The sequence below is a fragment of the Pholis gunnellus genome, assembly GCF_910591455.1.
Source record: "Pholis gunnellus genome assembly, chromosome: 3".
In the NCBI taxonomy this organism is placed as follows: Eukaryota; Metazoa; Chordata; class Actinopteri; order Perciformes; family Pholidae; genus Pholis; species Pholis gunnellus.
In genome coordinates, this window is record NC_136529.1 from 27,394,678 (window position 1) to 27,411,094 (window position 16,417).

The 16,417-nt window shown below is 41.3% G+C and overlaps 1 protein-coding gene across 2 annotated transcripts; it reads left to right on the forward strand.

The window, feature by feature from the left end:
* The first annotated feature begins 2,947 nt into the window (after positions 1-2,947).
* LOC306714940 (14-3-3 protein beta/alpha-1) lies at positions 2,948-16,021 on the forward strand. 2 transcript variants are annotated; one of them, XM_079185134.1, is made up of 8 exons: positions 2,948-3,057; positions 6,763-6,807; positions 7,628-7,788; positions 8,631-8,771; positions 10,811-10,934; positions 11,518-11,681; positions 12,553-12,648; positions 13,712-16,021. In XM_079185134.1, exons 3-8 carry the CDS (start codon positions 7,636-7,638, stop codon positions 13,766-13,768), a joined length of 735 nt encoding a protein of 244 aa, XP_079041260.1. In that variant the 5' UTR covers positions 2,948-3,057; positions 6,763-6,807; positions 7,628-7,635; the 3' UTR covers positions 13,769-16,021. The 2 variants fall into 2 exon arrangements, with proteins under 2 accessions (XP_079041260.1, XP_079041259.1); XM_079185133.1 differs by lacking the exon at positions 6,763-6,807 and having other exon boundaries at positions 2,950-3,057.
* The last annotated feature ends 396 nt before the right edge of the window (positions 16,022-16,417 follow it).

A 16,417-nucleotide genomic window follows, 5' to 3' on the forward strand; every position in this document is an offset into this window, starting at 1 on the left:
TAGTTGTTTGGCATATTTGTGTTGTCATTTTGCATCTCTTAGTCGCTTTGCGTCTCTTTATGTCATTTGGGGTCTCTGTAGTCGCTTTACATCTTTTTGTAGTAGTTTTGAATGGCTTTGTCGTTGTTCTACATGTCTTTGTAGTTGCTTTGCTTGTCATTGTAGTCACTTTGAATCGCTTTGTAGTTGTGTTGCATTTCTTTGTAGTCATTTTGAGTCTGTGTCTGGTCTTTTTGGCATCTCCTTGATGTCATTTTGGTTTTCTTAATGCCTTTGTCTCTTTTTAGTCACTTGAAGTCTTTTTTTTTTGTCTTTTCGCTACTCTTTATCGTTGTTTTGGGTCTCCTTCTGGTCTCTTTGCATCTCTTTGTAGTCTTATTGCATGTCTTTTGTAGTCTTATTGCATGTCTTTTGTAGTCATTTTACATGCCGCTGTAGACGTTTTTAATCTTTAGTTGTCGTCCTCAGCAAACAGGCTCAGTGGCCAGTTCAGTAATCCCTCCATGCACATCCAAACACAAATGTACAAATGTGAGTACAAACACTCACTGGCCTATACAGTGTTTACAGATCTATACTCACACACACACACACACACACACACACACACACACACTGAGCACAGCAAGAGCAAAAGGTTTTAAGCAATCAATCAGTTACAGTTACACTTCAACATTCTGCTATCAGTCAATAACCTCTGACGTCACTGGCTGATTTGATTCATTGATTGATTGACTGATTGTTCATTTCCTGGTCGCCTGCTGATGAACTAGCTGTCTAGCATTCATAACTTCATTCATTCTGCCGACAATATTCTTACAGTTTTGTATCTTTCTGTGTTGATTAATTATCTAACTGACCGAATGATTGCTGACAGATTGTCTGATTAGTTTGATGAATAAATGAACTTGGCTGCTCGTGTCAATGGGTTGATGGACTGAAGGAGCGTTTAACTGGCCAACTTTATTCCACTTCTGTTGAGTTTCATTAGAAGTTACTGAACTGCAGAAGACAGAGGAACTAAAAAGATAAGAACCTCCTGTACGCACTACTACCCGTTTAAATGACTAGCGTCACTGAGAGAGATGATGCTGCTGCTTAGACTCCAGTTTGCAGCAATCATTCATTTTGTTGTGCCTGAAAGGGTTGAGGAATTATGTCAGAAGCACTTTTATTATCTACTCCTTCGGTTTAACCTACTTTTTTATTATTATGATCTTTCTACAGACATCTGTCTTGGTGCAGACATTAACAGTTTCCAGACAATGAATCCCATAATGACTTGTCTCCCGACTTTACAGCAGGTGCACAATTTTATTCTCAAAGTGAAATACCCGGACAAATGTGGTAAAATGGGTACAAACAATGTTCGACAAAGAATTCTTTGACATCTTAGGCTGTGTCCTTATTGCCCAGATAACATGTCCCCCACGGAGCGACAAAGGAAGTAAACAACCCCCAAAATGCATCAGCTCCATGCAAAGATTACGGTTATGTGACTGTTGTTTTCAGTGACGATGCAAAGATTTGACGATTCACAATTGTCTGAACTCTCGATTCACCGCTCACTAAGAGCAACGGTTTTAAACTGAAATGACGAGGGGGGGGGGGGGGGGGATCGCTGGTCAGGTTTGGGGCAGAGAATCGAATTAAGTGACTTTGAACTCAGCATGCTTGTTGGTAACAGACGGGCTAGTTTGAGCATTTCAGAAGCGGCTGATCTACTGGGACTCTTCACACACAAGCCACCTTTCGTTGTGATCAAAGATAAAGATAAAATATCTAGTGAGTGGCGGGTTTCAAAGGTAAAATTGCCTCGTTGGTGGAGGTCAGAGGAGAATGGCCGGAGTGATAGAAAGGCAACAGAAACAAAAACAAATAAACATGAAAACAGAGGTTTGCAAAAGATCATTTCTATCGCACAAACCGAATTGGCACCAGCTCCCCCAAATTAGACAACAGAAGATTGGAAAAACATCGCCTGGTCTGATGAGTCTCGATTTCTGCAACATTCAGATGGAAGGGTCAGAATGTAAACAGTAAACAACATGAACGCATGGACCCATCCTGACTGGTATCAACAGTGTCGCTTTTCTGTTTTATTTCTTTTTTTTTGTTGATTTTACTAATTTATTTTACTAAATATATATATATAGATATATATGTCTATATATATATATTATTTGATTTATTTCTTAGTTTATTTTTATTGCATCAACTGTCAACTGTTCTGTTATTGTTATTATTGTCTTGCTTTTCTTTGTCTGTCAAAGCACTTTGTAAACTCTGTTTTTAAAGGTGCTGAATAAATAAAGTTATTATTATTTTTATTATAACAGTTCAGGCTGCTGTCTCATTGCACCACCAGGACGCAGCGCTACCGTATATCATCAAAGGGCGCCAGTAAAAGGAAAACAAATCGCTGTTCAAGAGTAAAACTAAAACGTTGTTGATGCTGTTGTAATATATTTCATGCCTCTGGCCAGCGTCGAACAATGAAAAATATATTGTGATAATTTTTTTTTTATTATTTAGCTTTTGTATCTGTTTAAATCTATTTTTTTAAATATGTTTTTATGATACAATTCACCAATAAATCGGAAAAATATGTGAAATATATATATATATATATATATATATATATATTTTAATTACGATTGTTAATGATGGGCTGCGTGTTTGAGGGTTTGACTAGAAAATAATAATTATAATAATAAAAATTTAAAAAACCCACACAACGCTGTGTCAGCTGACACGATGGTGAACTCGTGGAGACAGTTGCCACGGAGACCGGCGCACGTCATCCCGTAGCGGTTGGTTGCCATGGTCCTCTGTCTCTGACGTCAAAGCCCCTCGCAAGATGCTCAGGAAACCCCCTGGCTCGGTCGCCATGGATACCGGCGGGGGGAGGGGTGGGGTTTTAGAGGAAGCGGAAGTGTCAGAGCAAAGGCGGAAGTGGTACTGCCCTGAATACCCTGAGCAGCGAGCGGAGGACGGCTTGATAAACTCCCATCGTTTCAGAGAATAAAATCGGGATTTCCTTGTTCGCTTTAAAATGTGAGTTCACCTTAAATAATACTCGATTATTGTCTTGTATCACAGCATGAGGACACACTTTCTTTTGGGGGGGGTGTAACGGTAAAAAGCCCCAGTGGTTGGCCCCCCCATTCCTTTCCTTTCCTCTGCGGCGGAAGGTGCCTATTGTGGGTTTGGGCTGGGTTGCTAGATTTTTTTTTAGGCCGAGACTTTGTGGCTCAAAAGTAGCGAGAAATAACCCTTAAAAAACACCTGCCGAGAGGTCTCGCGTGCTCTTTGTGTTGTATAACGTGCTTTTAGATCGTTGATTTTTTTTTTTGAAGGCCCGCGACCACGCGACCGTGTAGGGAGGGAGAAGCAAGCGGCAAGTTTGGCCATTTTGACAGCTTAGCCGTCGAGAAGGCAGCGTTTCTTTTTTTTTTTTAGCAGCCAATGCTAAAGTATAGCCAGTACATTGCACGGTGGATAATGTAAAGCTATAGTACTGAGCTACTGACAACACCCAGAACAACCCGACGTATATCTTGGCCTCATTCTTCGCAGAAACAGAGTAATTTAATAACGTAATGTCTTTAGCTTAGCTCCGTTATGGCGTAGTGAGACGACATGGAAGCTAACACACCCTCCGTATTTCACCGGGAGTTTCCTCTCAAAATACTATTTAAATTAAAATGATCTTTTATATCACACAACCGACAGAGGACAGCGGGGAAATGGAAACACATGCCGTATTTAAATCATACAGCTATTTCAGCTCATAGCTCGGCACATTTAATGTATCGCTGTTCCGATTTGAACTGGGTCAGCTCCCGTTATCGAGCTAAGCTAACAGGTTAGCTAAAAAGCCAACGGCCGTGCTATATGACGTCCTGTTAGCATGCTAATGCTAGCGGTAATCTATCTCTCCATCTTAAAAATTCCGCAGGGGAATGCGACAAGGAGGGCGTAGTTTGATGGCAGGCCGACTATAACCGACACGACCGGAACATCTCACGGCCTGGTGGGCTTGTTTCTAAACGTGCTTGGGGGGGGCGGGGAACGTTCACCGTCTTATTTTATTTTTTTCGTGCTGACTGTTGAAGATGGTGTACCCCATTTTTGTTTCTCTCTCGGTGCGCATACGCCTGTTAACCTTTAGTAGTCAGCTAGCTATAACGTAAGATGGTAACGGTTGTAACGTTGGGTATATTGGTACCATGCCAGACGATGGTGGTGTGATGAAATGGCCACAATTGGATCAATTTTAACCGACGTGCGGTGGTTAATTACGCTTCTCTTAACCGTTACTTGTTAATAACCGCAATGAGTGGCGTTTTAGCTGAATGCTAACTCGGATTAGTTTCGGAGGCATAACACGGTTGTCGTAATGACAGCACTGTGCGAATGCCACAGACAGCCTCTGAAGATTCACTTCCTTTTCATCGATGCTGAAAAGAGCTTTCACCATTTGCACACTGGGCCCGCGTTCCTGTTGGCGCTTATTTAATTACCTGTCAACTTCATCTGTTCTTTTTCAGTAAAACCTCAGTGATTAACTCATTGGCCTCAATAAAAACCATGTCAATAAGACTAAAAGAATTTAGAGAATTAACCCTAAGAGATAAGAAAACCTGAAGAGGTATTTTAATTAAAACACGTATGTTTGTCAAGAGGAGTGAAATCCATTAAACCGTAGCCACCCTCACAATCATTCATCATAAAGGCTTTTTTCACGAGTGTGGGGTTGTTTATCTGGTTGTAAAGTTTTTAGCATGCAGCAACCTTTTTATAGTAAAAGTTAAACTCTGGCGGACTCACCTGAATCTTCCACGCTCCGAAGGTGTAATTGTCTAATTTAAATGTCCTGCTGACGGATAAAATCTGTTCTGTCAATAACAGAAACTGTCCACAATGTCGTTTATTTTCATTACTGACTAATCGCCTGATTATTGTCTTGATTTAATAGTCAGAGCCGTAAATGGCCTACAATTTCCCAGAACCCATGTTGATGTAGCAAAGGCTAAATATCCAGATATTATCATTTAAATCGTGTAAATGATGAAGTGGGGGGTCTTTTTTTCTTTTTCTGTGTGAAAAGTGACTTAAATGAGAAATCTGTTTTCAAAAAGTTGCTGAAATTTCTGCCAATTGTTTGACTGTTTAAAATGACATGAAGAGGTTCAACAAGGTAATTCTGAGCTCAGTTTATTTTAATATGTTTGTTAGACATAAAGTAAACGCCACCTTTCCCATAATACTTATTATAATTGGTTCGGGTATTTCAATTCAAAATCAAATGGTGTCTTGACTATTGATTTACATTATGATCATAATGACGTGGGTGTGTTTCTTTTCTTCTTAAAGCTGATGTGATGTGATGAAACCCCTCTCACTTTCAGATCAATGAAACTGACCAGTACAGAACTGTGTAGTTTAGCTGTTGACTTAATGAAAATCTGAAGGATTTCAGGGTTTCTTCCTAATCAGTGTCCTGGAAATGGGTATCTGAATGTATAATGATGCTATACGCTAATGCTACAACGCATTTTGTTTTTAGGTGAAAGAATGGAACCGCACTCAATATCCACAAATAATTGATTTCTTGAATCGGCACTGGAACTGATTACCCTGCAGACCACAGGAAGTGTATGAGAGAGGCAGCAGGATCTAACTTTATGAATAACTAAAAGATTTTAGTTTTGTTTGTCCGCTTCCATCTTTTCAGTCGGGTGTAAGGTCTGCGGTCATAAATGTCGATACTCTTCTAATCCGGCAATTTAAATAGCAGATGAATCAAGTTGCTTCATTATGTTGATCCCAAATTCATACAAAAAGCTTGTTCAGCGGTCCTGCTCATTGGTTGATCACAACACTGCCTCTGTTGCTACAACCAGAGATATCAAAGGGATACTATAGTATCACATTGACATAATATAGAGTAATGTTAAATATGAAGTGATTTTAGTTGGATTGATTTATTGATAATCATCAGTTGCTCAATGGCAAAAATAATTAAATTATATTTTCACCAATTGAAGAAAAGAAAAAACGCTTATCTGATGCCATGAATTAAATGTAATATAACATCAGAGCCACAGTTGAACCAGCTCTATTGAATGTCATGGTGAGAACACGGCTGCCATCTAGTGGTGCTGAGCTCGACTTCATGATGTGGATACAACCAGTTTGATCAATTTGTCATTATGTGATAATTTTTTCTTATAACATTATATACTCCCCCTAAATAACGTTTGGAGTGCAGAAGATCACATACGAAAAATATTTTTATAAAAAAAATAAATAAATAAAGCCTCGTTTATACCGAACATCTGCAAGAAGACTGTAAACGCAGAAACGAGTCAGAAGAAGGAACCGTGAAACTGAATGAAAAGTGGATCTTTTTGACAGTCGGACTGAAGCCGGGCGGTGGCATGTCATGCTGTGGGGGTAAAGACGTGAATGCAATAAAAAACATATCTCCAAGAGTAAAAGCTGCCGCAATGTTTTTTTAGAGAACTGCCTTGAAGAGGTTGAATACAGTATTTTCTCTTGAATTTTATATTTACTATCGCCAAAGCCAATGCACCTTCTGTTAACATTAGCTCATAGCCCACGGGTTGCTAAACGCTAACGTTAATTATTTCCCTCTGCCGATTTCAACACAGACTTGTCGTTCACTATGTAGCATCATATGAAAGAAAGGAATAATAAATCAAGCTTATAGATGACCTCTTTTGCCCTCCGTAGGGAAACCCTGTCCTCATTCCCTTCGAAAGGGAGGTCAGAAGTCAGGTAAGCTCCAACAAGGTGGTGTTTGAATAAATGTCCCTCTGGTGGAAGAAGGGTGGTCGCTGCTCTCAACTGGAAATATATCCAACTTGCTGTCATGCAGATGTGAGGGTACAGCTGTATTCTGGGGTTGGTGTATTAACATATTTACCTTCTTGTGTATCGGTTCATTCTTAAGCGGTTTTAAACGATGTGATGGGATGTACAGGTTAATCAACGCAGCCGGTTAAAGCCCACAGTGGAGAGTTTCTGGGTAGATGTCAGATGGAGGCTGTGGCCTACTTAGACCTACAGATTCATCCTGCGAGTAGAAAAAGCCCTCAGGGACGTGATAACTCGGGGAGCTTTTATTGAAAGGGTTTTTGACATTTAACGAGGCGCTCGAAGGTCTTTGCTTGCACATAGGGATGTCAGTTTTGGTTTAATTTTGCTTCCCGTTAATGGGTAACTAACTTGTGAATGTTTAAAATGGCATGAAATGCGTAGTTTTGGAGCATTTCAAAGTGCTACGTCTGATTGTAGTGTTTTTAAACTGTTTGCATCCCTACTGGATGGGTCCTAATATTCACATACATCTATATGGATGTTTGAGCTTCTAGCCCAATACTCCGGTTATTCCACACTAGTGGCCTCCATTTTCTCTTAATATATTCTCCATCTTCGGCATGCTCTACTTATAATCCTGGTCTCTCTGGTCTTGTCTTTGTATCGTTCTCGTCGCTTCTCTACTCTCTTGTCTCGTTCCAGCTGGTAACTGGTAGATCCTAAGTCCAAACACTGACTCTGGTCTTTCCTTCCCCCTCTTGTTCTTCTCCCCCTGCAGCCTAAAAAATGGATAAGAACGACCTGGTGCAGAAAGCCAAGCTGGCCGAGCAGGCCGAGCGCTACGACGACATGGCGGCTGCCATGAAGGCCGTGACGGAGCAGGGCCTGGAGCTCAGCAACGAGGAGCGCAACCTGCTGTCTGTCGCCTACAAGAACGTGGTACGACATCCATCCGATGGCTCACACCTTCTTTTTATTATTAATTCACACCAAATGTGTAGATGCTCACGGTGCAAGTGTGCAGTCGGCTAATGATTTGGTTCAATACAGAGCTCACGGTTCATGCTTTCTTAAGTTGATTAATTAATGTTTCACAGGTGTGTTTTCTCCATAGAACTGAGCTGAAGATTAAAACTGTCCTCGTCATAATAAAGACTGAATGTATAGACTTGAATGAATTAAGATAAAAGACGAGATGATCCTTTATTAGTCCCGCAGCAGCAGAGTGGATAATGCATTAGTATTTTTAGTAATGTTTGATAACGGTGTAGCGTTACCAGGGACCGGCGACTGGGAAGCATTAATGCAGATCTCCCGATCGTATATATTTTAACTGAATATCGGCCAACTTCATGAGCTGCTCCACTTGTGCCTGTAAGGAGGTGTTTCATTGAGCCCTGTCGCCAATAAGAAACACCTTATTGTGCATTTTAATGACTGTCAGCTGGGAGCATCTCCTGGCTCATCAATGGCCAGAGTCGTACTCTTTAGTATGTTCGGTTACAGGAGCCTTTTTTTAGTTTTTCATGAAGATTTTATCGTCTATTTATAAAAGCACAAATTATATAAGAGCAGCCTCAGGTTTTTGTCAGCACCGCTGCTCTATTTATCATCGAGGTTTGATTGAATACTGTGTCGATGCAGTCGTTCTCAGTACGTTTTATCTGTTGAGTTTGGAGAATAGCATACTATCGTACTAAATATGTATTCTTTCAGCTGTTTATGCCGTCGTGTGTGTGTGTGAGATTGTAAAGTTATTTTGTTGACGTTGTTTCCATCAGGTGGGGGCCCGCCGCTCATCCTGGCGCGTCATCTCCAGCATCGAGCAGAAGACGGAGGGGAACGAGAAGAAACAGCAGATGGCCCGAGAGTACCGTATGAAGATCGAGACTGAACTCCAAGAAATCTGCCAGGACGTGCTGGTACGAAGGGGGGGAGAAAGAGAGAGGGGGGGGGGCATCACACGTTTTAATTATGTCGCTTATAGCAGCTGTTAAGAGCTGTCAAACTGCTTTTTGTCTCACATTTCATTTCATTTTTAAAATCAAAACTTGCAAATGATGAAGGTAGCACAAAATATAAACCAGACTTTGGTGTTTCATTTTCACATTAAAGTGCTGTGAAAACAACATGGAATCCGATCCAGAACGTTTTAGGTGAAACATTCATGAGTTTGGAGGCTCGTCGGCACGAGACCGGATTTTACAGAAAGTTTTTTTTTTTATTTTCCGGTGCATTAGCTCTGATGTAAACGCTCTGATGTAAATGTTGTCGGGTGATGTCATAATGCATTGAAATGAATGAGGCTGCGGTTCACACCTTAATATTCATGGTGGAAAGACGAACCTAACTACTCTCTCATCAGGTATGACCCACTAGAAGTGTATGTTTGTGTTTTCTTTGTTCTTCTTCTTCTGCTGTGGTCGGGACGTTTCCGGGCGTCGGGGAAAGAGCCAATAGTGACCACGTGGAGGGTGTGAACCTCAGCCAGTGAGGATGTTCAGGTTGTCTGATACCGCTGCGTTACAAGCGTTACATCAACAGGCAAAAGGCCCACTTTAGTTCTGTCGGACAACGCGGCCGTATGTGACGAATGAGAGCTGGTTGTTACATCGCTGTGTCTTTACGGGCTTCGTTGCTCTGCTGTGTGCACAGTGCTGCTATCAGTGTGTTTTTATTTTGGTTCTTTGGAACGTAACGACTGTCAAACAATCAGAAAATAAGGTTTTATTTCTTTGTTCTCAGTCCCTCTCTTCTTGATGGACACACAAAGCCTCGAAATCTTCTTTTTTATAACGCAGTGCTGTTTTCGGTCCCAATGCCCAGTACCTCCAACTCTGGATTAGACGTTAGGGTTATTACATATTTATAAAAAAACGTTGTGTGTATATATAGTTTCTTAGTTTCTCATCGATCTGTCAGAGCAAAACCATGTTTTTCACCAGTGCAGTCCACCTTCACCACCGCCCCCTGAAACACTATTTGAATACTTGGATCTGAACAGAAACACAGAAGCAGGAAATAGTTTGTCTTCTCCTGGAGAAAAGGTTGTAAATTTAATCTCAGGAACCCAAATAGAGATTTAGGTAAATTGTCGTTTAAACACACTTCTTTCATGTGGTCACGCTTTCCTTAAAGTTTTAGTTCTTTTTAGGATTTGGTGACATCTAGTGTTGTTGTAGATTCACTCCTTTTTCCAAGACTGAGAACATCTCCTCTGTCCTTGGTAAGTTTGACTCTTTGATTCGATTGAAGCCTCTCTGACGACCCTCACACTGCCAGGTCCATACAAGGTCAGATCAGACTCAAATCTTCTTCTTGTCCTGCGTCTGAGCAGACGTCTAATAATATCCTCCACGGTCAGACTGGAAGCCTCTGCAGTGATGAGGCGCTGGAGGAATGAAGGGACGAGACACGGCGTCCTTACAGCAGCAGGATGCTCAGGAGGACCCAAATATAAATGTGTTCACCTTCATCTAGAAGATGTTACAAAGTGATGAGACAGGAAGCAGACGTGTTAGTTTCTCCAGAGAGAGAGAGAGGAAACGTAGGTCTGTTTTTATCAAGTTAACTGAGTGGCCACTGTAACAAGCTGGAGAAGAGATGGGAGTGGATCAGTTTGGCACGCGGGATGTCGTGATATTATTCAGGTTTTCGGGAGAATTCTCTGGAAGCGTCGCACGAAGGAGATGTTTTCACAACAACATAGATATTGAGAGATGATTTATGACCTGTTTACACTAACTCTAAGCTGCTTATAATGCATCATTAAAACTACCGGTGACGAGATTTCTTTCCACTGCCTCACACAAACAATTGGTTTTAGGCTGCAGTGCAAAGACGTGTGTTAGCGAAACCAGGTTTCTTTGTGCGTCTGTATAAGATAGTCTGCTGACCTGTTGCGTTTTTAATAAATACTTCTGTGTATAAACCCGTCCGGTGGTCTTTGTGTGTGTTTCAGAATCTGCTCGACAAATTCCTCATTGCCAATGCGTCTCAGGCGGAGAGCAAGGTGTTCTACCTCAAAATGAAAGGAGACTACTTCAGATACCTGTCGGAGGTGGCCTCTGGGGACTCAAAGAAGGGTGAGTGTGTTTTCATCACCCGGAGGTGGTCACGGTGTTGGTTCAGTGTCTTTCTGTTGGACAGCTTGTGCAGGGCGATGCTTGTTGACTCAGGGCTGGGGCACCTGGGGCATTTCTTTTAATTGCTCAAACAAAAGTCCGTTGCTGTTTGCGATGTAGCTCCGGGGTTAATATTCCTTCTTAATGAGACCATTAGACTGAAATATCTCAACCAACAACTTGACTGATGCGTGTGACATTTTGTACAGATGTTCATATCGTCTTCAGGATGAATTGTAGTAACTTTGGTGACTTTCCATCTCGCAGCATCGTCAGCCTCAGCTGTACTTTGTATTTAATGCTGAATTGGCAAACGTTACCACACTAATACAATAAATTAAGACACTGAACGTGGTAAACACACCTGCTAAACATGCTAGCTCATCATCAGCTGGCATTTAGCTCGAGTGCTGCTTACGTGACTCTGGACTTTTAGCCTCGTTTGCTGCCATCAAGAGGACGTTCACTGCAGGTTTATGTAACATGTGTCATAATAATGTTCATGGGTCACAGTGTGACTGAGCGGTGTGTTTTTGTGTTAAAGACACGGTGGAGAACTCTCAGCAGGCCTACCAGAACGCCTTCGACATCAGCAAGAAGGACATGCAGCCGACACACCCCATCCGGCTGGGCCTGGCCCTCAACTTCTCCGTCTTCTTCTACGAAATCCTCAACTCGCCCGAGCAGGCCTGCACTCTGGCCAAGCAGGTGGGTGCACAACGCTTTGTGTTCGTTCACGTTAGGAGCGCTAAATTTGAATCTTGTTGTTTTATGGTGTTACAATCAGACACGGCGCCGTTTCTTTTTGGCAGCTTGGGGCGACTTTTTTAAAATTGCTTTTTGAGTTTGTCTGCAACTCAAGAGCGAAAGCACCCAAAGGTTACCAGCATTTGTTATTGTGGTGACTTCTGCTGGATACCTGGAGCTTTATGGAGCTGGGTAGAAGACCGGTACCCTGAAAGTTACCCTTAAAGTGATATTGATACCAAAAGAGTACTTCATTTGATACCATGTGTTCGGCGATTTCGCCATCTTGGATTACGGCCGTCGCCGTGTTTTATTTCGCAACTAATGAACAGAAGTTCAAATATTTGGATCATTGGAAGACTGACGTAGTGGCGCCGTATAGTCTCTGGTAGCGGTAGAGACCTGTCAATCACAGTAAGCCCCGCCCTAAAGCATCCCCTGCTTTATGGTCTGTTTGACTCTAAATGGACCATCATTTACTAAATGTACATCATGCTGTATTGAAGAAGACTTGAAACTAGAGATTGAGACCATAAACTCATGTTTACAATGTTTACTGAGGTAATAAATCAAGAGAGTAGTCATTTTCTCATAGGCTTCTATACAACCAGAGGAGTCGCCCCCTGCTGGTCATTAGCGAGAATGCAGGTTTTAGACACTTCAGCATTGGCTTCACTCAACTGAACCGGAGGTTGTTTTCTGGTTACTTTACATGTTGAGAACACTGAGCAAACAAAGTGATTGAACTTATTAAACAAGACGAACCTAACCTTCATGTAAATGTGTCTTTAATAATCACTGACATCATTCTTTCTCCCCCGCCCGCCTGCAGGCTTTCGACGAGGCGATCGCCGAGCTCGACACCTTGAACGAGGACTCGTACAAAGACAGCACGCTGATCATGCAGCTATTAAGGGACAACCTCACTGTGAGTAACCACTGCTAACGCTGATCATCTCCTACAGTAGCAGAGAATATGAAGGATGTATTGATACGTGTAAATATACAGCCACGGTATATTTACACGTTAGGTTTCTTCTGTGCAGATGTGCTAGATGATAATAATAGAAAAACATGAAACGGTCCATAACAGTTAGCGGTAAAGTTCAACAGTCTTATTTCTACAACTATACAGAAACTGGAAAATGTTTTAAGCTACTGGAATGAAATAATAGTGAAGATGAGGTGTTAATAAGAGAAAGTAGCCGCAACAAAACCATCAGACAGCATCCGTTAGAGAGAAGAGTCTTTAGATACAGTGACGGTTCAACTCTTTTTGTGTTGAACCGTCTGAAACCAGGCACACCTGTCATTCAAACAGAACTATATACAGTTTAATGTTACATAAACTACAACATGATGAACTTTATATATTTAACAGCTGAACACGGTGGTGTGTAGCAAACAGGAGAGAAGTTGTGCATTTTCAGTGGCGGATTAATCCAAATTTGGTGTTTCGGTGCAGTGCTCTTTTACAGTGTAACCCCCCCCCCCCCCCCTTGAAATATTTTTCAGCCAAACAAACAACAACAACAACAACCTTGTAATTCAAAAAAAACTTTAATGCAACAAGTCAGACGAGCTTCTTTTTCACCTGTTTTAGACGCGATTTCTTTCTGCGTCAGTCGATAGTTTAAAGCCGTTAACGATTACATTTAAAATAGGTTTATTAAATGTAAAATGTGTTTTATCAAACTAACAATTTTATTAATTATTGAACTTGTTTTGTTATGGTAGAACTTTTTTAGGAACTTTGCATAACTTATGTTTTTTAAATGAACATTTATAAACTAATCTCAAGTACTCCCTGCAGTACTGCAAAGTACCACTAGGGGTAATGAATGAGATGCACTTGTCCGTAGGATGTATTCGTTGTTGGTTTGGGTCTTTTCAGAGGATTTGTTAATAACACAGATAATACTGAATCCTGCCTCAGTGAAGAGGAGTGATTTATTGTTGCTGTATTTAATATTTCTCTTTTTGTTCCTCAGCTGTGGACATCAGAAAACCAGGGCGACGAGGGCGAAACCGGCGACGGAGAGAACTAGAGCGCTTCACTGTTGACCTACGACCCCTCTCTTCCTCCTCCTCTCTCTCACTCTCTCTCTCTCTCTCCTCTTCTTCCTTCTCTTCGTACACATTACATCCCCCCCGTTCATCCCCCTTTTTCAAGCCCGACTCCCCTTCTGTATAACCAACAGCATGAATAGTACCCGACCTTCACAGACGGATCATAAAAGAAATGGAGAGGGGGGGGTGGGAGAAACTGCTCCATCACCCTAAAATCCCCCCCCCTGGTCATGGCACTCCAGGACTGACCAAACCCACGGGCCAGTCTAGACTTCTAGCACGCAGGGAGGGTTTTTATCCAAAATTATACAAATTAATTCATGTTTTTAATCTCCTCCATTCTTCCCTCTGTCCTCTTCCCTCTCTCCTAACTTCTCTCCTTAATGCCCCCCCCTCCTCCCTCGCTCTATTGAGTTAACGCACTTATATAGTTGTCTCCTCCTTCCCTCCCTTCCTCCCCTCCTTGCTCTAGTGAGTTAACGCTTAGTTGTCCATCCCTTCTCTTTTGGCTTTTTTCTTAGTGTTACTGGCAAATGGCTGGTTTTATTCCACTTTAAACGAAACAACAACAACAATTACATAAAAAAGGTTATTAAACTGTCCGTTTATTTTCAACAAACACTGTGATGCTTAGTTTTTCCTCCACCTTGCTCCTCGTTTTGATGGTAAAAGCACCCTGTACTCAGATGTGAGGGGGTGTGTTTCGAGCTGAGGTTTATACAGAAGGTCCTCCCACAAGGCCGTATTGTGACACTGACGGAGCGTTCGACCTGCTGTAGTCAAACACTCGCCTGTTGTTTGTGTTTTACTTTCTGAGGCCCAGAGTTTCATTCAACGCCAACTGATTTGAAAACGTAATAAAACAACAAAAATTCATACATTCCATCTAAATGTTTGAGAAGACGTCTCAAGACATCTACTGATCAACATCAGTGCTGCTGTCCCGAAACTCCTACGTGTTAATTTCCGCTTTTTTTCTTTTTTGTGTGTAACAAATCAAACTCTTCTTTCCGGTTTTTGAGAACTGTAAAATTCTAAAACATTTTTAGAGCTTAACTGTAAATCTGTCTTTTGGAAAAACAAAATGTTTTTTTGTCGATGTCGTCGTTAGTTAACACCTGTGCTTGCAATGAAAACCTTGAAGCCGTTGCAGTCAGCTGCTGTCCTCAACATTTATTCTTTTGGTACCCCCCCCCCCCCCCTCTTCTTCACCTCCCTAAAGTTTCCACTTATTGCTGAATGATCAACAACAACAAGTCACGCCGTCATTTATCACCTTGTAAATCTACACGTGAGCGTTGTTCACTCTGTGGATCGACACTTCCTGCTTCCTCATTTCCAAAATATAGTTAGACCAGTTTGTCTTCCTGTGATCTGACACAGTTCAGCTAACTGCCCTTCAAAATAAAAGGTGAGTTGGAAACGGAATCTATTTATTAAAGGAGTTAAAAGCCTTTACTTTATCTTTGTAACCAAATCCAACGAGGGCTTTTCTTTAGGTTTAACCAAGTTTACTTATTTAAATTGGTTAAACTGTAAAATAAGATTTTTTTTAAATGAGGAAGCGGTGTTCTTAAGTGTCTCCGGTACTTCGGGTCCACAACGTTTTCGTGCATGAAAGGAGCCGAATCTCCCCGGCAGCCGATCAACCAATCATCTGTTAGCGGAAGTGAGAATGTGTCGTTTGGATCTGAAGTTCATAAAACACGCGTTCGTGTCGAGGACTCATTTCTTTTTCCTTTTTTTTTGGGCTGCATTCACAAAAAGGAAAAAAAACAAAACAATCCGTCAGTTAAAGGTCCGTTTAAAAGCCCAAACGTTGGTCCCAGACGGTGAGAATCAGAGGGCCGGTCCACTCAGTGTCACAATAACCTTGTCACTCACCATCTCCACATTCCACTCTTTAGGTGTAGAGAAGTCATGTGTCTCAATGTTTTGTTTTGTTTCTTTTGCTGAGGACAAATGTTTTCATGCACTGAAGTTCAAAAGGTTAAAAAAAAAAAAAAAAAGACCCCCCCCCCCCCCCCGCTCTTTTTCTCGTTAGCTGAACAATAAAAGTTAGTTATTCTACGCTTTATAAGGAAACAAACTGATCCCATGCAGTAGTGAATGTGGCACCGAGCCTGTCTGTATATCTGGTATCTCAAATACTTTTGTTTTTACTGACCAGTATTATGCTTAAAATAAAAAAGGAAAAAAAAAAATAACTCCAAAAAACAACAAAAAATAAAGTTTGCTTCTGTGACGGTTTTATTGCTTAGCGCGCACGTGGTTGTGAACATTTAGATTTAGCATAAGAACACCAAAAAAATATATGACAAAATGACAAAAAAAAATAAAAAACCCTTCAACACCTCCCCCCACCCCCCCACCCCACCCTGGTTATTGAAGTAATACTAGATTTGTGTTTGTCTTTTAAAAAAAAAAATCCAACTCTAGTTTCACCTTTCATGTTATAAACAGGACAAAATGTAAAAGACAATTTAAAGTGAAATAAAGGTTTTATCAGTTCCGAATCAACCCTGTTCTGTTTATTATCACAACTAGTGACGCATGTTTTATACTTTTATCTCAAGTTTCATGTTTGAAGATGCAAAGCAAGTCGAAAGTCGTACACAAGGAATGTT

Excerpts from the sequence above, each read along its gene's own strand:
- LOC306714940 (XM_079185134.1), top strand. The coding sequence starts at position 7,636 with ATGGATAAGAACGACCTGGTGCAGAAAGCCAAGCTGGCCGAGCAGGCC. Across the intron at positions 8,772-10,810 it reads AAATCTGCCAGGACGTGCTG|AATCTGCTCGACAAATTCCT; the intron begins GTACGAAGGGGG and ends TGTGTGTTTCAG. Across the intron at positions 11,682-12,552 it reads CCTGCACTCTGGCCAAGCAG|GCTTTCGACGAGGCGATCGC; the intron begins GTGGGTGCACAA and ends GCCCGCCTGCAG.